General features: G+C 48.9%; 2 protein-coding genes across 2 annotated transcripts in view; both read right to left on the bottom strand.

Moving 5' to 3' along the window:
• Positions 1 to 27,574, bottom strand: part of LOC310769055 (uncharacterized protein) — a 272,930-nt gene that overhangs the window by 169,885 nt on the left and 75,471 nt on the right. The gene's annotated exons all lie outside the window — the stretch shown is intronic.
• Positions 225 to 27,574, bottom strand: part of LOC310768786 (igLON family member 5-like) — a gene marked incomplete at its 5' end in the record, with an annotated part of 132,568 nt that continues 105,218 nt past the window's right edge. The window contains 6 exon segments of the mRNA XM_083627563.1: positions 225 to 1,652; positions 2,860 to 3,014; positions 9,035 to 9,155; positions 12,350 to 12,481; positions 15,762 to 15,881; positions 18,377 to 18,609. Coding sequence (XP_083483689.1) covers positions 1,552 to 1,652; positions 2,860 to 3,014; positions 9,035 to 9,155; positions 12,350 to 12,481; positions 15,762 to 15,881; positions 18,377 to 18,609 — 862 coding nt within the window. The 3' untranslated portion in view covers positions 225 to 1,551.

Consider the following 27,574-nt stretch of genomic DNA (forward strand, 5'->3'; position numbering starts at 1 on the left):
TGAATTCTATCCCAAACATTGGACTTTTTTTGTGTGTGTGTGTGTGGTGCATGTGCAGAAGTGCTGAATACACAAAACCCTGATTATAATTCCGTCTGAAAGGGAGCCTTTGAAGTCAGGGCTGGGGGGTCCCGAGATACAATCAGCAATAATGACTCGAGAACTAGGAAGAGCAAAGAAGAAAAGAGGAAGGGAAATAGAATAAAGACATAAATAAGGAAGAATTCAAGTGCCACGGTGCTTTTGTTCAACAAAGATACAGAGGAGAGATACTGGTGTGGGTTTGTGCATATGTGTATGTGTGTGTAAAGGTAGAGGGGGGGATGGGAGTCCTTAGCTCAAGGAAATTGCCGAGAAAAGATTTTGTGAAAAGTACAGAAAAAGAACACCATTGATTTTAGAGAGCTGGCAGATGTTCCAAGCAATGATTTTTCCAGCGGAAATATACACCCCACCCCCAATGAATGAAAAAACAAAACAAAAACCCAACCCAATCACTGTCAAAAGCAGGAAAATTCCTGGGCCAAACAAAGAATTAAACCAGCCATTCCCTCTTCCTGGTTTCTCTCTTTAGGCCGCATAATGTTACCTGGCAATCAACATTGTCAGGAGAAGGTCATTCTTACCCCTGCTTTTCAAAGGGTGGAAATTCCATGCCTCAAAAAACTTAGCAGACTTGGCTCTATGACCTTTAACAGTTCTTCCAAAGATTCTGGCATGCCGTCATGTCTAAGGGCTGCGGGTTCGGTTCTCGGTGCTGGTCCTCAGACAGCGTTGGCGGAGTGCATTTATATGATGTCAGCCTCTCTCGCGATGCCCCAAAGGAGACCTCCTTCCTGCCTAGGCTGAGCTCAGCAGCCTTCCAAATATTGCTGATAGTTTTCCTGGCCCTAGGCTGCAAAGAATAATAACAAATGGCCTGCAAATCTGTCTGAATGAATCTGGAAGGGGGCAGAAGGAATTCCACCGCCTATGGAGGTTCTCAGCCCAGCTTGTAAATCATAATAATTAAAAGGGAAGCTCCTAAATGTTGTCAGCTGCTGAAATCCTTGCTCCCAAACAACAGCGAAAGAAGGAACCAAAAGGGAAAAAAGGAGATTAAAATAACAGAAAGAACAAAACCCTTTGTGAAATCGGTATTCCGGGGTCTGTGCATTCGAAGGACGAAAGGTCCCGTCAGCCCAAGAAGGAAAATGTTGCTGTTCCATTTAAGTCGCAGAGGTGAGGGGTGGGGTGAGCAATGTCTGCAGTCAACCCTATAGAGCCCTGTGTCTTTTCGGTTGTGTTAAATAACAAGTTCAACTGGGAGTGTCTGAGATGGAGTGTGAAGATAAATGGCTGTAGAAACAAATGCATATTTTTTTCCGTTTCGTTTTGTTTTCTTCTATCCCTCACAGTGATGGGGTTCTTGATAAATTTCATTTCTCTCTCTCTCTTCATCTTTTCCAGAAAGTAGAGATGCCTCCCCCTCTCTCTCTTTCTCTCCCTCTCTTGGATTCATTCCCTTTCACCTGTTTCCTTCCGTGGTTCTGCTTCACTTCCCCAGCCGCCCTAAACCTTAAACAGCAGAGTCACAAAGGCGGATGACAGCAGGCCCAGGAAGAGGGGAGATTCCATGCTGGAGGCTGCCATGTTGTCCAGAGAACCTGGTCCTAAGAGGAAGAGAAGAAGGGTTTGTTTTAACCGGAGTGTTAGAAATAAAATTGGCCCTCTCTACTAGGATTAGGCAAATGTGTCAATTTTGAGTTCCCTCAGTGTCTCAGTTTTTCCAGTCTTTGAAGTTCCGTTCTCCACAATTGTACATCACTTTCCAAATATATATATTTTTGGCTACCTTTGAAGGTGACTCAGAAACTACAACTAATCCAGAATGCGGCAGCTAGACTGATGACCAGGAGCAGCCACCGGGATCATATAACTCTGGTCCTAAAGGCTCTACATTGGCTCCCAGTACTTTTCTGAGCACAATTCAAGTGTTGGTGCTGACCTTTAAAGCCCTAAACAGCTTTGGCCCTGTTTACCTGAAGGAGCATCTCCACCCCCACTGTTTGGTACAGCTCTGAGGGCCTTCTGGTAGTTCCCTCACTGCAAAGCTAAGTGATGCTACAGTGAAGCAGGTAGAGGGCCTTCTCAGTAGTGGCTTCCTCCCTGTGAAATGCCCTCCCATCACATGTCAAGGAAATAGACAACTATTTGACTTTTAGAAGCCATCTGAAGGGGAAGCTTTTAATGTTTGATGTTTTATTGTGCTTTTATATTTGTTGGAAGTCACCCAAGGTGCTTGGGGCAACCCAGTCAGATGAGCGGGTACAAATAATAAAATATTATTATTATTATTATTATTTAAAATTCACCACCATTATAGTGTGCATTTCTCCCTTACATCTTTCTCCTAATAAACACATTTTTTTTTTTGCAATTTTGTCTGATTACCGTAACATGTTTACAAAGCAATTTCCCCTAATATTATGCCTTTTCTGTATACTATTGTCATTAACCAATGCATGTCTTTTTAATGCACACATTACTAGTGCGTGCAGTTTTGTACACCTTACTTGCTTGGAGAGCTGCGTTGCAAAATTCAGAGATGGGTGTATTTTGTAAGAGGGCTGAACATTGTTCTGGGAAGTTCTAGTTTTCACCTTCCAATGCAAAGTGGATCAAATTTCTCTCACACCCACACTACTTCTCATACGCCCAGCCAGTCCAGTGGCTCTAGGAGCCAAACTGAGGGTGCAAGCGGTGGCAGGCAAACCTGCCATTGGGAAGAGAAGGGCCCTTCATAGTGGGCCCAGTCAAGACACAACCTCCATCAGGGATGGGGGAGGTGGTAGCGGGAAGAGGAGAAGAGAGACTCACTGATAAGCCGTAAGCTGACATTGAAGGAGCCTAAGTTGTTGGAAGCCAGGCAGGTGTAGTTCCCATAATGACGAGCGGTGACGTTGCTGAAGAGCAGCATGGAACGAGTGCGCTCGTTCTGGATCTGCAGTCCATCCACGCCGCCAATTACTCTGCTAGGAAAAGGGAGTGGGAGGAGAGCATGGGCGGGTAACATTGTTAAAGCATTGTGCTCTGAGAATATGGGGAATTATAGAAAATACCAGCTTGCAACTGATCTCATGCCCTGTCCCTGATTTGCCCACGATCAGCATTCTATTTCCTGGCTTCTTTGCATGAGAGTTAGCCCTTTATTAAAGAGATATAAGTTTCCAGTGATGGCCCTTGTTTATTAGTTCGCACCTCCCACCACTGCAGCCCTTGGAAGCTGCTCACGCACCCTGGCACGTCTGTGCGTGGTCAAAATCCCAGTGCACAAAAAGGGGGTCTTTACCCTCTTGCGCATTTGCGTTGCTAGATCCTTTTCCCTGCACCATGGCGCAAACACTTTTGATCCCTGCGGGTAACTTGCGAGGAGAAGAGGAGCAGGGACAGAGGAAGTGGGCAGGGGAGATGCAAAAGGGGACACTTTTCTGGCAAACCCCACATAGGTATCAGTCCGAACCAAGTCAAGAAATTGCAAAGGGGCAGCTTGCTCATGCATCCTTGGAGGTGCTCTGGAAACAAGGCTAGGTGTTTTGGAAGCCTTCGAATCCCGGGAGGCATTTGGACAGGGAGTGCTTCAAAGGCATCCCCAGAAATCAAAAGCTACAGGAGGCTGAATTGGCCAGTGCAGTCCAAGGGCTCCCTTTGCAGTTTCCACACCTCTCTATACCACCTTCCCACAGTCCCAGTGGCTGTTTATCTCTGCTCTGGCCTGTCAGACAGGCGATCCATCATCTGTTGGACCACAACCCCCACAGCGGCAGTAGATCTGGATTCACCTGCCTCCTTTTCTCTGATACGGCGGTGTGTGTTTGTGTGTGTGTGTGTGTGAATGCGCATGCACACATGCGTATTGTTGCTTGCCACTCCTGAGAGGGAAGCTTCTTCTTTATTAAATGTGGCAGCAAGGATGGTATATCCCAGCCCTCCTACCAGGCAAAGTATTCCACCTACAGACTCTCCTATTATCCAGGTTATTTTCTCTCCCCTCACCCCTGAGTTTTAAATCTATGAAGCCATCTAGCCTGGCTTGGTTTGAACAGCTGCAAAGCCCGTGACTCACCAAACCGAATGCAGCCCAGCAACCATGTTATTATCTTCCCCCCCCTCCCCTTGCTTGACTGCCGTCCCTGTTTTTGCACTCCTGAGCAGCCAGTAAGAGCAGGAGTTTTATTTGGCCTGCAGTGTGCTGGTTATTGACTCATTTGGTTACAAGAAGGGATGGGAGAAGGAGGCAATTTCTGCCCTTCCTTGGTTTCTCTCAATCAGCGCTGTTTCCGTTCCCCTGCAGTTCAGCTTCCACGAAGATCTATGTGATTCATCTCGCTATGGCCAAAATCTACACCATCTAGTCCAATCTCCTGCTTGCTGTGTGAGTTCCAGAGCAAAAATAAAAACATGAGAAGAGTCCAGCACATCAGGCCAATGACCCATCTAGTGAAGTGTCCGGTCTTTGCAGTGGCCAACTAGATGCCTATGAGAAACCCACAAGCAAGACCCGAGCACAAGAACCCTCACACATCCTGTGGCTTCTAGCAACATTATCACCTCTGACCAACCTGGTGGTAGCCATTGATAGCCTTATCGAAAATGAGTATTCTTCACAAATGGTTGTCCCACCACTACTCACAGAGAAACCACCACCCCTATAGGAAATGGGGTTCTGTTATTAAGCTGCTCTTAAAAGTCATGAGGTTTCTCTTAATGTTCAACCAAACAAATACCCTGCCCTTTGGGGGCAGCAGAGGACAATCCTTTGCCTTCACCCGTGTGGCAGCCTTTCAGGTTAAACATCGCCTCTCCCTCCAGTGCTACCACTCTGATCAAATTTAGAGCCCGCTGTCACTGCTTTGTAAGTAAAAACAAAAATATTGGGAGAATCTGGACATGGAATATGCAATTTAGCCCTTATTTTGGCCCAGCTCAAATTAAACCCCAGTTGCTTGTTCATCAACCAGAACTTCATAATTTTGTGGCTTCTGACAATTTTCTTGTATAAACTCCACATTGCTTTTACTGACAGCTATCAAATCACTGGGTGTGTATATATAAATGTCCTTGTGTTCCTGGGTGGCTTCCTCCTACCCTCCGCCCTGACTTTTTGTGTCTGATGTTCAGTGCGCCCACAGCTCTGTCATTGTTTCCTAATAAAGTAAGATAAAAAGTCATGGTTTCTTTTCGCTGAGCAGTTCTAACCACAAACAGCCCCCCTGAGACGCAAGCGGTTTGAACCATGAACTGTTATCACCAAGCTAGCGCGGGAACACTGGAGGGAAACAACTGGGAGGCTGATCGGGAGATAATTGCAAATCATCTTGTCAGGTGTCAATCCCTGCAGAACCAGAACTCGGCTCCCGAAAGAGAGGCCTCAGCTGTTCAGCTAAGCGCAGAAATTCCCCCTCCCCCCTCCGCCTCTTCCTTCAGGAGCCTTTTTCTCCCCACAGCACTTACTCCTTCCTACCAAGTTGACAAATGAATGCAAACATGGAAAAGAGCAAAATCCAGGGGCAAATTTAAAGCTGTGCAAGTGGTGCTCATGCACTGGGTGCTGAGCTGGTGGGGGGGGGGATGGGATGCTATCTCAAAGACTGGTAAGTGAGGCTCTGGGCTTTGGGAAGGAGGCATGAGAACTCTGACAGGGTCCTAGTGCCCTCCTCCTCCTTCCCAGAACCTAGTTAGCACTTTCCCATATTTAGGAGGAGGTGAGAGGGCTCTAGGACCAGCCAGAGCCCCCGCACCTCCTTAGAATCATAGAATCATAGAGTTGGAAGAGACCACAAGGGCCATCGAGTCCAACCCCCTGCCAAGCAGGAAACACCATCAGAGCACTCCTGACATATGGCTGTCAAGCCTCTGCTTAAAGACCTCCAAAGAAGGAGACTCCACCACACTCCTTCCCAAAACCCAGAAGAGGGCAGAACAGAGGCAGAACAGGGTGGAGTGGGCTTATGCCCACTCTGCCGACCCAGGCCACCCAGGAATGGAACCCCTATGCCAAATGTGCACATTCCCCCTAGCCTTTGTTCCCATTGCTTGACTGCAGAACTGCATTGCAAAATTCGGGAAAGCGTGAATTTCGATATTTGGGTTTGCTTTTTTGTTTCAGGAAGGGCAAATTTGATGGGTTCCCCTTTAAATGTGAACTAAATCAAATCTCTCCCTCATCCCAATGGTCAAGGGTGATGAGAATTTATGCAGAACAGCACCACCAGGTGGGCTGTACAGCATTGGCCACGCCTGCTACAAACCTATACAAATTGTCATTTCCCACCTGTACCAGGTGAACACAACCCACTCATCACACGCCAGGGCCTGCCAGGGGACTTGACAACAGCTCCCCTCTCTCCCCCCCCCAATCCCAGGCAGGCAACCACACCACACGGTTTATCAAGCCCCCCGGGGGACAGGGGACTATACGTGACTGATGGGCCGTGTTCTGCTTGGAGAGTTACAAATTAATCTGCGTTAAGCGACCATGAGTACGCGCCGTGGGTTTGTTTAATAAGATTGCCATTTGGAAGGTTAAAGCATGCGGTGCTGTCTAACTAATGAGACGCACAGCGAAGTTACATGGTGGGAGGGGGGAAAGAGAAGCTGCCTTCTACTAGGTCAGGTGATCCGCCTGCCTATCTCAGAGCTCTGATTGGCCACGACTCCCCAGGATCTCAGGCAGAGAAGGGTCGTTACCATCATCTGCCACCTTGATCCTTTTTGCAGAGATTGAATTTGGGGCCTTCCACAATCATTGCCTGTGCTGCCACACTGACTTTTGAGTGCCAGTCCTGTAATTCCTTTTCCTTTTTATTTATTTGTTTAAACAGGAGAGTTTGGAGGAGGGCAAAGAAAAAGACAACTGCAGAGCAGACTTTCTCATACTTGGGTCCTTACCGCTGGTCCTGGTAGCTAGGGGTGATGGGAGTTGTACTCCAATGACATCTGGGGACCCGAGTTTGAGAAAGGCTGCTGGAGAGTAACGACTGTCTTGCCAGATGGAAACAAGATCAAGAAGCTCAGCAGCCAGCCCTGATTGGAGAATTGGGATGCACCTCTGATGAAAGCTTATGCCGGTCTTATCTTGCAAGATATTGGTTCCCACAGAGAATCCAGGGAACTGCAGGGTGCTGAAGGTTGCTGAGAATTACCAAGCACAATGGCTTGGACTGTGCCTGCAGCACAACCGATACTGAGTTTACAGAATGGACAGTACCACTTCAGATGGCAGGAGGGGGGCGTCATGTTTTAATGCTGCCAAAAAGTGGGGGAGAACATCCCTGCAAGTAGAAAACTAGCATATAAAGGGAGCAGGCCAAAGTTAGAATCTTTCTCCCCACTGTACCTAGGTCTTTTTTACTCCAAGTACAGTGGTGCCCCGCAAGACGAATGCCTCGCTAAACGAAAAACCCGCAAGACGAAAGGGTTTTCCGATTTTTTAGTGGCTTCGCAAGACGAATTTCCCTATGGGCTTGCTTCGCAAGAGGAAAGCCCACAGGGAAATCTCCGGGGACAGCGGGGAAGCGCAGTGCGCCTTCTCCTCTGTTCCCGGACCTGTCCTGAAGGCTTGCGGTGGGAGGAAGGTTTTCCTCCCCACCCCCAACATTCAGAAGGCTGTTCTGAAGGCTGGCGGTGGGAAGAAAAGCCCTTCTCCCGCCGCCAGCCTTCAGAAGAGTTCCCCCAGGGCTGCCTAGGCTGCGGATAGCAGCCTGCTGCCCCGCGCGAGGGGCGCTCTGCTTCAGAGCGCCCCTCGCGCGGGGCAGACATTCGCAGCTTGGGGAGCCCTGCAGGAGTTCCCTGCAGGGCTGCCTAGGCTGCGGATAGCAGCCTGCTGCCCCACGCGAGGGGCGCTCTGCTTCAGAGCGCCCCTCTGGCGGGGCAGACATTCGCAGCTTGGGGAGCCCTGCAGGAGTTCCCTGCAGGGCTCTCCAAGCTGCGGATAGCAGCCTGCTGCCCCGCGCGAGGGGTGCTCTGCTTCAGAGCGCCCCTCGCGCGGGGCAGACATTCGCAGCTTGGGGAGCGCTCTGAAGCACCCCTGCTTCAGAGCGCCCCTCGCGCGGGGCAGACATTCGCAGCTTGGGGAGCTCTGCAGGAGTTCCTTGCAGGGCTCTCCAAGCTGCGGATAGCAGCCTGCTGCCCCGCGCGAGGCAGCAGGCTCGCGGGGCAGCAGGCTGCTATCCGCAGCTTGGAGAGCCCTGCAGGGAACTCCTGCAGGGCTCCCCAAGCTGCGAATGTCTGCCCCGCACGAGGGGCGCTCTGAAGCAGAGCGCCCCTCGCGCGGGGCAGCAGGCTGCTATCCGCAGCCTAGGCAGCCCTGGGGGAACTCTTCTGAAGGCTGGCGGCGGGAGAAGGGCTTTTCTTCCCACCGCCAGCCTTCAGAAGGCTGTTCTGAAGGCTGGCGGTGGGGAGAAAAGTCCTTCTCCCCCCCCCATCCTTCAGAAGAGGTCCGGGGACAGACTGTCCCCGGACCTGGTCTGAAGGCAGTCTCCATAGGAACGCATTAATTGACTTTCAATGCATTCCTATGGGAAACCGTGCTTCGCAAGACGAAAAACTCGCAAGAAGAAAAAACTTGCGGAACAAATTAATTTCGTCTTGCGAGGCACCACTGTATTTTAAAGGGCCTTTTTGTCGTTGTACATGGAGGAGCATTCACCTGCAGTAGTTCGGTCCACATCATTACCACATTCCACCACGTGGTTACACCACACCAATTTTGCCCTGAGGAGAAGAAATGGCTTGTGCCAAAAGGTCCTTAAGGAACACAGAAAGCTGCTTATGCTATTTGGACCCCTAGCAGGAGCTCTGCCTGGTCTGAGGCAGCGGTCTTTCCCCTCCCCTGCTAACTGATCCTTTCAACTTGGAGATGTAAGTGACTGAGCCTAGGATCTCCCTGTTGCAAAGCCGCTAAGCTGCGATTCCCCCTCCCAAATGTATTGGAGGGATATCAATGTTATGGATCTCTGGCCAGGGCCAAGAAATGGGCAGAAGAATGACTTACTGTTTGTCGTCTTTGAACCACTGGAATTCTGCAGGTGGCACAGCCATGGCCTCACAGCGCAGAAGTGCATTCTTTCCCATCGGGATACGTGAGTCCTTTACATCTGTGATGGTTGGAGGGTCTAGGAAGAGACAACAGTTGATGTGGGAGGCATATATTAGTCACGATATGCGGCGTCTTAGCTGTTCCTCAACAGATAGTCTCCAGTTGCCAACCTCTGGTAGAGATGCTTCCCCAAAGAATTCTGGGAACTGTAGTTTCTTAAGGGGGAAGGTTCTTAAGAAGCCCGTGTTCCCCTCCCAGAGCTGCAATGCCCAGAGTTCCCTGTAAACAGAGATCGATTGTTGAAGCACTCTTGGAATTGTAGCTCTGTGAGGAGAACAGAGGCCTCCTAACAACCCTCAGCACTCTTAACACAGTACAATTCCCAGAATCCTCTGGGGGAAGCCATGCCGTTGAAAGTGGGGTCATATCACTGTAAATGTATGGTATGGACTTGGGGGAAACACAACAGGGGAGCGTAAAGCTGTACAAGTTCCAAAAGTTCTTCTCTGGCTTGCATAAAAATCTGAGTCAGAGAAGAATTCCCTGCTCCCCTATCATAACATTATAGGAAGTTGCCTTATACTGAGTCAGATCATTTGTCCACATGGTTCAGCACTGCCAACACTAACTGACAGAAAGTCTCTAGGCTTTCTTACCCGGAGACGCCAGGGGTTGAATCTGGTTGATGCTCTACCACAGAACGACAGACCTTCCCCTGGCATCTGGATCTGACTTCTTTCCGCAGGGCCTGTAAGACAGAGTTGTTCTGCCTGGCCTTTGGCTTGGAATCAATTTGATTCCCTTCCCTTCTTTCTTTATTTTTTTCCTTTCTCCTTCTGTGTTGGAACTCTTATTTGGGGACTTCCCTGGCTTTTTTCTGGCCCATGTAGGACCAGTCTGGATAGTTGGCCTTGGTGAAGACTTGACGTTTTTATCCCCCCAAAAGTTTTTGATTGAGTTTCCACTGAAATGAGGTTGCATTTTAATGCTTTAATGTTGTATTTTAATCTTGTTTTTTAAAGCTGTATTTCAATCAATTGTTTTTATATTTGGTGTTAGCCGCCCTGAGCCCAGTCTTGGCTGGGGAGGGCGGGGTATAAATAAAATTTATTATTATTATTATTATCCTCCAAAAGAAGATGTCTTTGGAAGAACCACATCTCCCATAAACCCCTACACCATGGCACAATGTTTGCCGGTGCAAGGGAGTGATAGGAGGGAGGGAGGGGAAAAAAACCCTCTCTTCTTCATGCCCTTTTGCTGCTTCTCCCACTACCACAGATTTAAGGGAAGGGAAGGGGACAATGCCAACTGCATAATATGTGCCTTTTCACCTAGTTTCATAAAGGCCTCTGCTGAGAGAGACAGACAGAGAGGGGGGGGGAGAGTGGTATCCTAAGCCTATGGCTCCAGTGCCCCAGAACTTGCCCCAACTTTCTTTAGCCTTTCAAGCCATCGATCCAAGAGCCTGGTCAATATTTATAAAGCCTTTGAGAATCTGGGCTCTGCACATCTTAAAGGCCATCTTCCCCCCCCACTGTTTAAAAACGGGCCTCCCTGCCAGCAGCCTGAAGTGCTATAGCCCAGCCTAACAACTCACAACTCCTTATTACTTCATTCCGCCATGTGTGTAAACCAGCTCTGAGCACCCATGTTGCCAAATAGGTTGTGAGAATTGGCCAGTGATATCTCAGAAAGAAGAGGATGATACTTAAACTCCTCCATCCCCTTCCCAGTTCAGGGCTAACAGAAACTTGGAGGTGATTTATATTAGGGACAAGATAGGGTGGGAAAGAGTTAAGCATCCCTCTCCCAGGGCTACTTCTAATTTGGAACCCCCAGCAGTTGAATTATATCTACATGGATCAGGGGACTCATCTGTACTCATCATTTAAAGCGTTATAAACACGTTATTAAAATGTGCGCTGCAGAGCAGTGATCCATTGCCATTGGGAAATTGCATTGACAGCAATAGGACATTTTTAAAAATAGCCTTTAATAGCGTTTTTACAGATCAGTGTAGATCCAGCCAAGATCTCTTACAAGAGATCCAGTCAATAATCTCATAGGTAATGTGTAGTTTAGCCAGGGGAGGAGTAGAAAAGACCATTATTAAGGGAGCAAAGGTCAGTCCCATGGTACATAAGATGTTAATGCCCTGTGATTGAAAGCTGGGGAGAAGATGGGGAAGTGGGAGGCAGTGAAAACACTTGCAGCTCCACGCTCACCTTCGGAGTCATTCCTGCATTCCTGATTCCCAGTTAAGGGCTGGGTCTCAGCTAAGGTTGGAGGAGAAATTCAATTCTGTTTGCATTTCACTGAGAAGTCACCTAAGACCCACTTCTCAAACCAAAACACAGCAAGCCTTTGAAATTCACACTTTCCCGAATTTTGTGATGCAGTTCTCCAACTAAACAAGACGCACAAGAGTAAAGGGAGAACCCTCCCCATAAAACTCCCCATATGCTCCATAGCAAAATTACTCCAGCCAAGTGAGTGCACAGCATGTATGCACAAGAGTAAAGCATGCATATAAATGCATATAATTGTGAAAATAATATGCAGAAATGTATTATATTGGGGAAAATCACTTTGTAAAAAATATATATGAAGGAAAAAACTGTAAATGAAAAGTTTTGCCTTAGAAATCTGTATTAGAGAAGAGTTTGGATTTGATATCCCACTTAAATCACTACCCGAAGGAGTCTCTAAGCGGCTAACAATCTCCTTTCCCTTCCTCCCCCACAACAAACACTCTGTGAGGTGAGTGGGGCTGAGAGACTTCAGAGAAGTGTGACTGGCCCAAGGTCACCCAGCAGCTGCATGTGGAGGAGCGGAGAAGCGAACCCGATTCACCAGATTACGAGTCCACTGCTCTTAACCACAACACCACACTCATTAAACATTCTGACTAATGTTTGTGAGGGTTTAAAAGAAACAAAACCACAAATTACTGCAAAAATGTAGAGGATTACATTTAAACAGCAATAAAACATCTTTGCAAAACTAAGCAGAGTCTGGTACGGTTTCAAATTGGATGTGGGACTGCGTGTTGAGATGCCTGCATTGCAGTGGGGTTGGATTAGATGTCCCTCAGGGTCCCTTGCAACTCAATGTTATGATAAGATTGGGGGGGGGGGACTTAGAAAACTGAAATAGACAGATCCGTCCATCCCTAACTTTATAGCTGAAGCTCCATGCCCCAGACATTGCAACCCTTGATCTGGCTGAAGGGGACAGAAATAGGAGGCAAATATGAGGACCACTTACAGTTGACAGTGATGAGGACCCGCTTGCTATCAGGTGTTGAGACTCCGTTCACTGTGATGCACTCATACTCCCCAGCCTGCTGCCTGTTGATTTCCGTGATTTCCAAGTACTCCCCTTCACTGGTGAACCCATCTGTTGGGGAGGGAGGAGGGGGGTGGCGGGGAGGGGGTCAGGGCCAGCAGTAGGGAGACAGACACAAACACAGACTTACACACAAGAAAACACATATGACAGCAACACTGTTATCCACACCTCGGACACGCAGGGGCTGCCTCGCACCGGGGCTGTGACAACAGCGCAGGGGGTTGTGGGTTAGAGGGGGGGGGGACAAGCTTGCACAACCTGCGACCTACCAAGCCAAACACATCCCAGCAACTAGGGACGGCCTCTCTCCCGGGGGCTTGATAAATGGATGAGCTCCAACCACCCCAGTTCTCGTAGCAAGGCTGGCACCAGGAAGGAGGGGACCTTCAGAGTTCCCACCAGCGTGCACCCGTCTGACACCAGCACCCCACAACCCAACCCCAATTGGGATTACAGCAGGCTCCAGTGGCGAACAGCAAGACCATTCTGACATTCAAAGTGTTGGTGCTGACCTTTAAAGCCCTAAACAGCCTCGGTCCTGTATACCTGAAGGAGCGTCTCCACCCCCATCGTTCAGCCCGGACACCAAGGTCCAGCTCCGAGGGCCTTCTGGCAGTTCCCTCATTGCGAGAAGTGAGGTTACAGGGAACCAGACAGAGGGCCTTCTCGGCAGTGGCGCCCGCCCGGTGGAACACCCTCCCTTCAGATGTGAAGGAAATAAGCCATTATCTTATCTTTAAAAGACATCTGAAGACAGCCCTGTTTAGGGAAGTTTTTAATATTTAATGCTGTATTGTTTTTAACACTCGATTGGGAACTGTCCAGAGTGGCTGGGGAAACTCAGCCAGATGGGCAGGGTACAAATAAATCATCATCATCATCATCATCAGGCCACAATATAGGTGAGGCAGTGGTAAAGGACCCCTGGATGGTTAAGTCCAGTCAAAGGCAACTATGGGGTCTGTGGCACTGATTTTGCTTTCAGGCTGAGGCAGCCGGCGTTTGCCCACAGACAGCTTTCCAGGTCATGTGTCCAGCATGATTAAACTGCTTCTGGCACAACAGAACACTGTGACAGAAGCCAGAGCGCACGGAAACGCCGATTACCTTCCCGCTGCAGCGGTACCTATTTATCTACTTGCACTTTGACGTGCTTTCGAACTGCTAGGTTGGTAGGAGCTGGGATAGAGCAATGGGAGCTCACCCCATTGCAGGGATTTGAACCGCTGACCTTCTGAGGCTCAGTGGTTTAGACCACAGCACCACCTGCATAAGGCCCCAATGTAGGACCTCACCAGGGCTTTATGGGGACATCAATATGACAGCTTCTGAACTGCCTAACGTGGCCAGCCCCGGAGAGACAAGCAAGCAGGAGGGCAGGTAGGCAGCTACCAGCAATGTCAGGTTCTATCCAAGGATGCTGAGTTGTGCCGCCATTTGTGTTTCCAAGGTCTGCCGCCTATTTTCTGGGAACTGTGTCCCTGGGGAAATCAGTGTTCCCATTTGCCCCTGATTTTATTTTCATCTTCCTGCCTTTGTAGAGATGTTTGGGAATACCTTTGAAATATGGTTTTATTTATTTATTTGTTATTTACATTTATTAGCCAGCTGTTCAACTAGTCCTCTAGGCAATGCACAACATGAATTAAAACGTCAAAGCAGATTAAATAACACATGCTTACACACACACACACACACACACACACACACACACACACACACACTTCTATAAGGGTACAGATAAAATACTCGAAACCCTACCAAATTAGAGACTAAAATAGGAATCAATATCAGCTTTAAGGCATTGAAAGGCTTTTTTAAAAGTTTAAAAGCCTGGGAGGACACTAGGCATGAACTAGGGTTTAGAGTGGTTTGTCACCCCTTTGCAGCTCACGATACTGCTCATTCATCAAAACCAGGTGAGGATTTATTCCATCTTCCTGTGAGTCTGTATCTTAGGTTTCCCAGCAAGATTCAATTGCTGCTTGATTCTCCTCACTCCTCGAACACATTTTAGGCAACTCGTCAAAACTCAAAATCAAATCCCAGTATCGTAAGTGTGAAAATCCCACACACCCCACAAGCTATGTGTGCTAAAGCATGGGGAGCAGCTTTGCCTACGAGGTGGAGCTGTGCTTGCTGATAAACAAATCAAAGCTCTGCACCAAGAAAAAGAGGAAAAGCTGCATTCTGCAGCTGGAATAATTAAGCACTGCCTTGTAGAAGTCATGGGGAGGAGCGAGGGGGCTATGTTTAGCAGGGGATTAGATTCTCACTCTCTGAAGAAGAAGAAGAAGAGTTTGGATTTGATATCCCGCCTTTCACTCCCTTTAAGGAGTCTCAAAGTGGCTAACATTCTCCTTTCCCTTCCTTCCCCACAACAAACACTCTGTGAGGTGAGTGGGGCTGAGAGACTTCAGAGAAGTGTGACTGGCCCAAGGTCACCCAGCAGCTGCATGTGGAGGAGCGGAGACGTGAACCCGGTTCCCCAGATTAAGAGACTGTCGCTCTTAACCACTACACCACACTGGCTCTCTGCCACTGCAATATCTTTTCTGCCACAATTCTGGGATTTCACTCACCATTGAAGATACTCTTCCAAGCCCATTCTGCAATTTTAAGGAGTGGCAACTTTGTTTGTTTTTTTACTGATTTTAAAAAAATTAAGAAAGAGGAGGTGCTAATTTCTGTACCCAGTACCAAATTTCACCTGCTTAACAGATATACATGGGTACGAGTTTCATTTATTTGGGGCAAAACCTGCTTTGAGATGTAGGCAATCGTCGGCTCTGATTTTATTTATTTATTTTATTCATTAGATCTGCATACCGCCCTTCATCTGCGGATCTCAAGGCATAAAAATACAAAACGGAAACACAAAAGACATAAAAAAAACAATAACCGGAACAACGAAAACCCATACCCCCTCTCACATTTAAAGAACACATTTAAAGGGGCATACAACAGTAAACAGCCAAAAGCCTGGTTGAGGAGGAGCATTTTCACCGGGCACCTAGAACAGTGAAGGTGTTAGGCAGGCCTCCCTGGAAGAGCATTTCACAAATGGGGAGCCACTGCAGAAAAGGCCCTTTCTCATGTTGCCACGTTCTGAAGCTCCCATGGAGGAGGCACAGAAAGAAGGGCCTCAGGTGGCGATTTCAGGGTCTGGGTGGGTTCATATGGTTCTAATCTGTAAACAGGTTTCCTTCTTCCTGCCTTCATTCATTTGCAGAGGAAACCAGTTGCTCAGAGGGGTGAGTAGGTTTCTGCCAGAATAGGGGACAAAGGGGATACCCTCAGCCTCCCTCCCCTCTCCAGCCTCCCTTACCTTTCAACTGCCGCCAAGTTACCGTCGGCTCTGGCTTCCCCACTGCTAGGCAGAGCAGATTCACGTTGCTTCCCTCGTTCACGGTCACTGCTGATGAAATGTTCACGATCCGAGCAGGGACTGCAGAGTTTGGAGGGGAGAGGCAGTGAATATCAAGGCGCATCTGGCCTCCCAACACTAGGGGGCCACTGTCTTCCTTGACACAACCCTAAGGACAGTGTCTCTGAGGTTTTGAACAGCCAGTTGCCCTGCAGCAATTAACAAATGATTGTGTTTGACTGCAAAGCTACGTTCTGGCCGCTTGACTACTTAAGAGCATAAGAAGCCAAAGCCCACAAAGCCAACATTCAGTTCTCACAGTGGCCAACTAGAGGCCTATGAGAAGCCCATGAGCAGGACTTGAACACAACATGGCTCTCCCCAGTCATGATTCCCAGCAAGTGGGATTCAAAGGCATTTTGCCTACAACAAGCAGAACATAGCTAGCATGGCTACTAATCATTTACAGTCTTGTCTTCAAATTCTCTTCTTACATATTACATTCAGTGGTAATGCCAGGTATCAGCATCACTGGGTACCAGCTGAGCCTCAACTTCCAGTAGGGGGCAAGGGAGCACCTTGGTAATGTGGCAAAGGCCAAAAGTTGATGCCAGGTGAACAAGGTGCTGGACTTTTGGAAGGAGGCGTGTGGCTGTGGCAGGGTCTCAGAACCCTCCTGCCTCCTTCCCAAAGCTGGGGAAGCATTAACTAGGCTTTGGGAAGGAGGAAGGAGGAGTCTAGGACCCTGTTCAGAGCCTCACACCTCCTTCCCAAAGCCCAGCACATCCTAGGCTTTGGGAAGGATGTGGGAAGACACCCTCTTGCCCCCTGGGCCCTGTGTGTAGGAACCAGTCGTGCTGCCCTGAATCTGCTTCTGCTGTTTCTAAGAATCCTTGCCCCTGCTGCTCCCCGTCCTTCTTTGCTGGGACTGTTTGTTCACTTGCCCTCTCCAACCCGCATGAGTTTTGGCAAGTGCAATGACGAGCTGTGGATACCCTTGGCTCGTCTTGCCCTCTTTCTCCTGCAGACTGGGTCTGGAGGCAGAGGGCAAGCAAATGGGCAGCAGGAACACTGTTGGAAGACTCATTCGCTGAAGGCAACTTGCACAGAGGCACCCATAAAACCTAGAGCTGACACTGATTATGTTCAGTGTTTTGTCATGCCCTGGAGTGAGCAAGAGTTACTATCTAGGATGGGCCCACACAGACAGAGAGACAGTGGAAGCTAGTCCATTGGGATGGTGGGACACTGCCCAGCCAACCCCAGTCTGCTCTTAGCCAGCCTGCACCTGCTTGCCTTACTACCTCCACTCAGTCCCAGGGGTGGCCCTGGCTGTCAGCTTCCTCCTGCTGCTCCTTAGTCTCAGTGTGGCCCTTGTGGAACTCAGGAGGGAGGAGGATGGGGACATAACTGGAATTAGCAGGCTCTGGCGCCATCTACTGTTGGGCTCCCTGCCTTCCACCCTACCAGTCCCATTGGACACCGGCCAGCATGCAGGGAACTGAAGGTTTGATTTTTGAGCCTTCATATCTGACTTGATGATGCCCCCAGCTGTCTCCCTTTAATTTATTCCATTATTGCCATTAACACCAATGTGAAGCCCTGCACTTGGGACTACAGTGAGGGTTACATATTCTTTCCCCACCCAACATCACTAACATTTAGTGGCCAGGGTACAGCAGATGGGGATTCCGCAGGAGAAAATGCAATGTCACTCCGGGCCAAGGGGTCAGCAAAGGAGCATTGCAACCCCCTCCCCTTCTCCAGGGGTCCTTGCAATACATACTAGTCTTCCTGTCATGATGTCAGCCACTTTGCTTGCCTTTTTTTTTTTTTGTTATAAATAGCTGTCCCACCCCAGAAACAGCTGCATTTTGAGTGCCTCCTCATCAAATCCTCAGGCTAGTGCTTTCGGGGTTAATTCCCAATAGCTGCTTTCTCTGCCCCAGCGGAAGAGCCCACGAAAAAGAAATTGCTTTTTTCCTGACTGGGCCTAATGATCCCCATTGTCTGCCCTGATAGGTTGGGGTGACGTAGGCGACGGCGAATGATGGAGGAGCTGAGAACAGCTGTTTCCTGACGCCCAGGCGCCTCGTTCCGGACCGGGGTCCAATCAGCTCCTATTGTACTGGCTTCCCAGCTCCAGCAACCGTGGGAAAAGGGGGGGGGGGCTGGGTGTAATTATGGGGTAGGCTAGTATTGCAGTTGTGGCTTTTGCCAATGCTGCAGAAATCCCGCAGGCGGCTGGGAACCAGCGGAGGAGAGGAGTCTCTGTTTGGTTTTGACAGCTGGAGAGAGATTCCAAGTTGTCTCGAGCCAAAGTGCAGCTCTCCTCTGAGATGGAGGGCAGAGTTCTGGGGAGCTAGACCTACACAGTCAGATGCAAAAGATGGCAGGACTTTTGCACCTTTGCTAGTTGGGCAATTTGGAGAAATACTGCTGGTGAAACACCTGGTGCCGTCAGGAAAGGATTTTGAATTCTGAATTTTTTTAACCCACCCTGGGGCTGCTGCTGGTAGAGGGTGGGTATGAAATTATAACAGCAACAATAGTAATAGTAATAATAATAGCAATACCGTGCACAATGAGGTACACCTGCGAGGTGTGGGGCTTGTCCTGTGTCTGGAAGGAGCAGGTGTAGAGCCCTTCGTCATACACGTCCACATGGGTGATCATGATGCTGAACTCCGAGGGGCTGTTGGTCAGCAGCTGCACCCGTGAGTCGATGGACCACTTGTCATTGCCGGCGTACAGGATGTTGGAGCGGTTCAACCACGCCACGCGCGTCACCTGCTGGTCTATGTAGCAGCTGCAGAGAAGGGAGAGGAGTTAAGCAGCAAAGGTGAGCGGCAGAACGATGGAATGAAAACGGGGCAACAGCAGAAGTAGGGGCAGGGCAGGGCTGGCTCCTATATCGGATTCTGAGGGATGCTGCGATGAACGTAAGAACATCTGGAGCAGGTCAAAGATGCATCTCGTCAGCATCCTGTTCTCACAGCGGCCAACCGGAAGTCTATGGGAACCCCACTGCTATCCTTACGCCTCCCCCCATGAACTTCTGATATCCACTGATATTCTAACCCCCCATGAACTTCTCCAATCCCCTTTTAAAACTATTCAAATTGGTGGCCACCCCTAGTTTTCGCCGGAGCGAATTCCAAAGTCTAACTATGTGCCGTGTGAAGAAATACTTTATTCCGTCTGTTCCGAATCTTCAAATATTCTGGATGGTTAGGGTCAGGGAGGTCAGTAAGGTAAAGGTAGGAATGAGAGAGTTTCTCAATTCAGTTTCCTCTCAGTGTTTTATTTATTTTTTTAAGTCTCTGATTCTCTACATTCCCACATCAGTTTCCCATTTATTTAAAAAACAAACAAAAAAAGTTCTCATGAAAATTCATCAATGTTTTAGTGTGAATTTCTCCCAGTGTTGCACATTTGTAGGCAATTTGCACGTTTTCGCAAAGCTGTTGCTGTTATATTTATTATCATGCACCCCTTCAACAAAATGGTCCCAGAGTGGGTTACAGCAATGTAAAATACACTATTAAAAACAGCTTATCACCAGTCATGCATTTCTGTGTGATGCTTCCCACTAATGTATGCATTTTCAGCCATGCTCTACCCTGATACACATGTATTTTCAGACATGGTGGTACCTCAGGTTAAGTACTCAATTCGTTCTGGAGGTCCGTTCTTAACCTGAAACTGTTCTTAACCTGAAGCACCACTTTAGCTAATGGGGCCTCCCGCTGCTGCTGTGCTGCCGCGAGACTTCTGTTCTCATCCTGAAGCAAAGTTCTTAACCCGAGGTACTATTTCTGGGTTAGCAGAGTCTGTAACCTGAAGCGTATGTAACCTGAAGTGTATGTAGCCTAAGGTACCACTGTACTTGGCTAGGGAACTTGGCTTGAAAATTCGGAGAAGCACAGGTTTCAAAGGTTGGGCTGTGCTTCGGTTCATGTACCGTTTCAGAAAGTGCAAACTTAATCGAATCCCACTTCCTTCCAATCTCAGCATTCGTACAATATATCTGCCTCAAAGAGGGACAGATATACAGCACAAGCGGGGCCTGCTTACATTGGCATTTATGCACTCAGGCCCTGTCAAGGGAGCACCCATAACCTCAAGGCCTAGGTTGCCTCCATGACCCCAGTCCAGGCAACAGCCGCCATCTTGGGGCCTTGAGAGAACAGGGACCTCAGCACCTGAGCAATACCCTGCTCTGTATATCGCTCGGTTTGTAATCTGAGGGAAAGCTGGGCCCTTTTCCGCCTCTGTAGCACACAGCTGAGCAGAATTTATTACGCAGCATTGTAACATGTGAGGGAGAAGTGTGGTGGGGAGGGAGGAGAGAAAGAAAGTACTCCTGAGTTTTCCTCACAGATTGCCAAGGCCTTTGGCGCTCTCTCGTTCTCTCCCTCTCTCTTTCCCTCTCTCCCAAGCCCTTTGAAGTCCAAAAGCCCATGTTATTACAGCTCTCTCTCACACACTCTCTCTTTTTATCAAGCCCTAAAAACTTGAACACCTTCCAAACTGTGGATTTACAGAAAAAATGAGTGTTGGGGAGAGGGGGGGGGACATTAAAATATCCCAGACTTTGCGAACTCAGCTGCTGAATTTAAATCCTGCGCGGGCACATTCAAAAGCAACCCTTGCCTTGCAAATGGGCTTGGGGTGTTCTTGGTGCAGCCACCCTCTCCGAGGCCCTGGCATCTGCCCGCCCACCCCCTTGGCATCTCACTACTATTCCTGCCACTTCATTTCTCCTCTCTCTCTCACTCTCTTTCCCTTCCCCTCTCTCTCTCCTCACCCCCCCTTGCCCTGTGGCTCCCGGCCTCGAGATTTAATTATTGGAGTGCTTTTTCTCTCGCCTTCAAGGCGAGTGGGCGCTAAGTAATCCCGTTTCTTGGTCCCTGACAGCTGTCAGGCACAGATTGGACAAGTCTTCCAAAGATAACTGGGGAAAAGCTGGTGTGGGGAGGGGAAGGGCTTTGTGTTCTCCCCTTGAATTTGCAGCTGACCCTGATATTTTATATAGATGCTATTCCTCCACACACCCTGCCCTGCCCCTCACATTCTGCCACGGACCCAGAGCCGAGATATCTGCTAGTGGCATCTTGCCGCACAATGCCTGATGGAAGTGTCCAGGAAAAAGTCAGAATCCTGGGACAGAAAGGGCCAAATCTACAATATACCTGGTTATTTTTCCTGATTATTTTTTTTTAAAAAAAGCTTTAAGGAAAGCAAAATATTGGTTGGTTGGTTGGTTGGTTGGTGGGTGGGTGGTGGGTAGGGCCTGCTTAACCCTTTCCCCCTGCCAGCCATTCGGAGGTAAAAAGGTAAAGGGACCCCTGACTATTAGGTCCAATCATGACTGACTCTGGGGTTGTGGCGCTCATCTCGCTATGATGGCTGAGGGACCTGGCATACAGTTTTTGCGGGTCATGTGGCCAGCATGACTAAGCTGCTTCTGGTGAACCAGAGCAGCGCACGGAAATGCTGTTCACCTTCCCACGGAGCGGTACCTATTTATCTACTTGCACTTTGACGTGCTTTTGAACTGCTAGGTTGGCAGGAGCAGGGACCAAGAAACGGGAGCTCTCCCCGTCGCGGGGATTAGAACCGCCGACCTCCTGGTTTAGACCACAGCGCCACCCACGTAAAAAATATACAGAATGGCAGAAAGCTATTGTAATAGAAATTGGGATCACCCAATAAGTCCAATGGGCATTAGCTCTGGGACTGGCAAAAAGGAAGCAGTTCCTTCTTTTCAGAAGGTGGGATTAATGGGTGGAACTCACTGCTGCAATATGTCAGGCTTTGGGGGATCCGATACCTCTCACGTAGCAGCCAAGAAACAGAAAAACAATAAAAGCTCCTACCGTGTCATTTATTAATATTCACAGGGAGAGATGAAGGAATGCAGTCTTCTCAAAATAATGGCGTTGCTCCGAGTAAAGTCCCCCCCCCACCTCCCCTATTCTACATCACCCCTGTGTCGGCTAATCTGAGCTTTCTGCCTCTGAGATCTTTGTTCTAGTACACTCAATGCATGCCGGGTCCTGGGTGGGGTGGGTGGTTCAGGAATGCTTTCAAAAGACACCGAGTCTGTCAGTTGGCTCTCCCCGGTGCTTCTTCTTCCTGCTGTTCCTCTTCGAATATTCCCCAGCTTCTCCCCTCTGCAGCCTCTGAACTGTGCCCTTCTGCAAACCACTGTTCTGAATCTATACTGGCACCCCCACCATTCCTTCTCAGTCCAGTCCCTGACACAATAAGTGTTGTGATGGCAGCTAGGGGAGAGAGGATTAAAACCACAAAAAGAGCCTTGCTGGATCAGACCAAAGCTCCATCTGATCCAACACCCTAATCCCACAGTGGCAAACCAGCACCCTAATAGCAGGACATGAGCTCAAATGCTCTCTCCAGCACACAGTACTCAGGGTTGCCTTCTGCTTCTAATGCAGCAGGGAATATATTGCATAGGCTCCATGCCTAGTTGCCACTGAAGGCTGTTATCCTCTGTGAGCTTGTTGCCCTTTTAAAACCACCGTCTTTTTAAAAGGTGGTGGTAGACGATAGGCATACCAGCAGCCACGAGCCAGGATATTAAAACCTCCATGCAGAGCTGCAGTATATCTCAGCATCCAAGGAAAGGAGGCAGCATAGAAAAGCATCATTTCCATGGCCGTTGTGGGAAAGAGAGAGCGCTGGACTAGGTGGATCTCTGCTCCAGCTTTGCCAAAATTCCCCCATGGAGACAGGGTACTGGGTGGGGGTGACCTGCCCCTGGGAGCTAACAAAAGACGTAGGCTCTGTACTGCAGCTCGCTTAGTATTCCTGCCAAGCAAGTCAGCCAGCGAGCGAAGGAGGGAGGGCTCCTTTCCACCTCCTCCCCCTTCTATTCTGCAGAGAGAGAGAGCAGGAGGGAGAGGTCTTGGGAAGTAGGTCAAAGCCTCTGCTGATTCAGGCTGGTGGGAACCCAGCACACTGCAGGCTGTTTGGAGTGGGGGGCTGGCGGGTGGGGGGAGGAGGAAGGGGGGGAATGGCAGAGAGACGATCTCCGCATGCTGACTCACAACTTCCAGCTGGGCATGTGTGGAGGGGGCTGGATGCAGAGAGGGTACATGGGGAGGGAGGCTCTCCCTGCTCTCCCGCCCCATGTTGTAGACCCACATTCCCTCAAAGAGCATCCTGGTTGCTTTGATGTCTATTGAGTGAACAAAGCAATTTATATTTTAAAAAGAGCAGGAGAAGAACAAAAGACAAACATGGCCGGATCAGGCCACGGGGCCCATCTAGGCTAGCATCCTGTTCTCACAGTGACTGGCCAGATGCCCGTGGGAAATCAGCAAGCAGGATTTGAGCATGGGAGGACTCTGCCCTCCTGTTGCTTCCAGCAACCAGTATTCAGAATAATAATAATAATTTATTATTATTATTATTATTATTATTATTATTATTATTATTATTTATACTCCACCCATCTGTCTGGGTTTCCCCAGCCACTCTGGGCGGCTTCCAACAAATTAAAATACAGTAATGCATCAAACACTAAAAGCTACCCTAAACAGAGCTGCCTTCAGATGTCTTCTAAAAGTCTGGTAGTTGTTGTTCTCTTTGACATCTGGTGGGAGGTTGTTCCACAGGGTGGGTGTCACTACCGAGAAGGCCCTCTGCCTGGTTCCCTGTAACTTGGCTTCTCGCAGTGAGGGAACTGCCAGAAGGCCCTCGGCGCTGGACCTCAGTGTCTGGCAGAAGCATGGCTGCCTCCAGCTGTGGAGCCAGAGATTAGCCATCGTGCTGTCCCTACCCTCCAGCATTCCTCAGTTGAAAATGGGGATGCTGTCCTGGGCTTTGAGGCACACCTTCTTCTTCTCATGCTCCATATGGCTCTGTCGTGTGCCCATCTCCACCTCTAGCACAGCCACTTTCTCCTGCAGTTTCACCACCTTAGTGCCAGGTGGTCACAGGAGTCTGCCATCCTTCCACAGCCCACCGCTGTCCCTCCTCCTCCTCAGGGACCGGAGCAGGGACACAGATGCAGCGGCTTTGTGGACAAGCCCCACCCTCTTTGCTCCCCAACCCACTGCTTTCTTTATGGGAGACTGACTGACTGAGAAGCAGGGAAATGGTGAAAGACTTTCTTAGGGGCATTCAAGTGACCCATATCTCGTTTTCATTTTTTAAAAAACACAGGAAGTGGCGCCATTTTGAGTTGGGGAAATGGAGCGGGAGGCCTAGATCTAAGAAATGTGTTAGTGGGACACATGGATCTGAACTTCCAGCAACACGTTGAAATACTGCACTCAAGGGAAGGTCCCTTGGGAATTCGGGACTTGGCGTGACCAAGTGAGAAGCCGTGATGGCTTAAGGGTTTTTGTGACAGTCCTGGCATTTTGGGGGCAGTTGGAGAATATGTTTGTCTAGTCTTCGTTTAAAGCCATCTGGATTGGTGACCATCACACACACACACGCACACACACACACACACACAGAGAGAGAGAGAGAGAGAGAGAGAGAGAGAGAGAGAAATTTATCGCCAACCACTTGCTTCACATTTGTGATAGGGGAGAAATTTGATTTTCTTTGCATTGGAACAAGAAACTACCAAGCTCTCACTTTTTGAACTAGCACGCAAGCCATTCATTCATACTCCTCCAGTGTGGTTCTCCATCTAATGTGCCAAAAAGAGAGAGCATGTATTGGTGAACATATGCAGAAAAATGTATGCTAGTACACACACACACCTGTTATATAGGGGAAGGTTTCTGGCAAAACATGATTATTCATCAAAACTTCATACAAACATGTGTATATTAGTAGAAATTTGCACTAAAACATTGACAATTTTTCACGAGGCTTCCTTTGTTAAACCAACAACTCACAAATGGCTGCAGAAATGTGAGAAACTGACCCCAACATGGGGAAAACAAGAAACCGAAATTAACAGGCACATCCATCCCTATTTCACACCAGGCATAATTTCATACACTTCTATCATGTTCCCCTTTTCTCCCTGTCAAGGTCAATTGCCTTAAGGTATATTAGCGCTCAGCTCTGATTGAGCTCAATTTTGGGGAAATAAGCATAAAGGAGGGGAGGGTTCTGCTCTCCTAGTGTGCATCTCTCTTGTGATTTTAAAATGGAACCCTTGCTCCCCGTCTAAATGTTTTTAAAGGCGTGGAACTGCTCCTGCCATGTCCAGTCTGGGCATTTCCAGGTTTGGGGGGGGGGCTTCAGCAGAATGGCTTTTGATGGGACATCCTGGTGCTGGGTCTGGCGGGAGCTGGAGTCCCAACAATGCTTAGAGGACCACATTAGCCACTTTGGGATTGTAGGTTGTGAATATCATGCCTGCAGGAAGAAATGGCAATGAGAAGTGTAAGCCTATCCATATCAGTGAGATCCTATTGTGCATGTGGGTATGGCATTATGACATCATCATCATCATCATCATCATAGTAATAATAATATATTATTTATACTCGTCCCATATGGCTGGGTTTCCAACAGAATATTAAAAATACGATAAAACAACAAACATTAAAAACTTCCCTAAACAGGGCTGCCTTCAGATGTCTTCTAAAAGTTAGGTAGTTGTTTATTTCCTTGACATCTGATGGGAGGGCATTCCACAGGGAAGGTCCCACTACTGAGAAGGCCCTCTGTCTGGATCCCTGTAACCTCACTTCTCGCAATGAGGGAACCACCAGAAGGTCCTCGGAGCTGGATCTCAGTGTCTGGGCAGAACGATAGGGGTGGAGACGCTCCTTCAGGTACACTGAACTGAGGCCGTTTAGAGCTTTAAAGGTCAGCGCCAACATTTTGAATTGTGCTCGGAAACGTCCTGGGAGTCAATGTAGGCCTTTCAAGAATGGTGTTATATGGTCTTGGCAGCTACTCCCAGTCACCAGTCTAGCTGCTGCATTCTGGATTAGTTGTAGTTTCTGGGTCACCTTCAAAGGTAGCCCCATGTAGAGCACATTGCAGTAGTCCAAGCAGGAGATAACTAGAGCATGCACCACTCTGGCGAGACAGTCTGCGGGCAGGTAGGGTCTCAGCCTGCGTACCAGATGGAGCTGGTACACAGCTGCCCTCGACACAGAATTGACCTGCGCCTCCATGGACAGCTGTGAGTCCAAAATGACTGCCAGGCTGTGCACTTGGTCCTTCAGGGGGCAGTTACCCCATTCAGGACCAGGTAGTCCCTCACACCTGTCTGCCCCCTGTCCCCCAAAACAGTACTTCTGTCTTGTCAAGATTCAACCTCAATCTGTTAGCTGCCATCCATTCTCCAACCACCTCCAGACACTCACACAGGACCTTCACCACCTTCACTGGTTCCGATTTGAAAGAGAGGTAGAGCTGGGTGTCATCCGCATACTGACGAACACCCAGCCCAAACCCAAATGTCCAGCCCAAAACATGAGGTGCTAAAGTACTTGGGAAGGGCTGTAGCTCAGTAGTAGAGCATGTGTGCTGCAATCAGAAGGTTTCAGGTTAAATCCCTGGCAGCTCCAGGTAGGGCTTGGAAAGAACCCTGCCTGATACCTTGCAGAGCTGCTGCTGGTCAGTGCTGGACAATGCTGTGCTAGATGGGGCCAGTGGTCTGATGCAAGATAGGGCAGCTCCCTATGTTTCGAGGGCTAATTGGTCAGATCATAATACAAAAACCATCCGGCGAGCACAAGAAATGACGGCCACATCTGGAACTGGCACTGTGTCTGCTCCACTGAGACCCATTAGTGCATGGAACACCAAAGAAGAGAAAGAGCAATGAGCAAGAAACAAGCAGAGGTCCTTTGTGCTGGGAACAAGAGGTCATCATAGGGCCAGACAGAACTCTATAATGCAGCTACACAAAACCTGGGCTTGGTGGCTGCTTCCCCCATAAAAAGAGGATAAGCTCTGGCAGCCAGCGGTCGCTGAGAGCTGCAGTTGTTCTCTTGTTGAAAGTCAGGTGGGCATGTGTTCCAAACAACCTGTGAGATGTGCAGAGTATCTTTCTTCCTCTAATACAGCTCTTGTGCTCTAGGACAGCATGAGTTCTAGTCAATCTGGCTGCAGCCCATCGCATCTCACTTATACAACTAACCATCACTCTCCCCCCTAAGCATGTGCAGAGTGGAGAATGCAGTTTTAAAACTCAGTCCTTACTCAGAGAGGGAGAAAGGGGATCTCAATGCATCTTTTTGCGATGTGGGGTGAGAGAAGCTTCTCCGGCTTCCTTTCTGCATGCTAGGTTGCTGTAAAAGCAAGGGAAGTTAAAACAATACAGTAACCCTGGCACCAAGCACCCCTGCACATGTTTTTATAACTGCACTTAATTTTGGAACGCAGAATTTCACATAATTCTGCACTACTGATATGGTTGAAAGATGCAAGGTGTGCTTGCCTGCACATTTTTTGGTGCCGTGCTGCCCCGCGAGAGCACCCCCCCCCAAACAGGATGTTCTGATTTAAATAGGACAGTTGAGGGGTAAAATCTTGATATGGGGGAAATGGAATTCCCTCAGAATACAGGGAAGGGTCTCCTATGGGGGCCTACTGGGAAGGGTTATAGCTCAGTGGCAGAGCATCTGTTCTGTGTGCAGGTCCCAAGTTCAGTCCCCAATGTTAGGGCTGGGAGAACTCTGGAGGGCTGCTGCCAGCCAGTTACAGGCAACACTGCTTTTGGTGGTCTCTTGCACTGACCCAGTACAAGGCAGCTCAGCTTCCCTGTGTCCTCTTGCTTTGAAACAATGCAGAAGTATTCACACCAAGGCCTGGTGAAT

Source organism: Podarcis filfolensis (genome assembly GCF_964270895.1).
Source record: "Podarcis filfolensis genome assembly, chromosome: 8".
In the NCBI taxonomy this organism is placed as follows: domain Eukaryota; kingdom Metazoa; phylum Chordata; class Lepidosauria; order Squamata; family Lacertidae; genus Podarcis; species Podarcis filfolensis.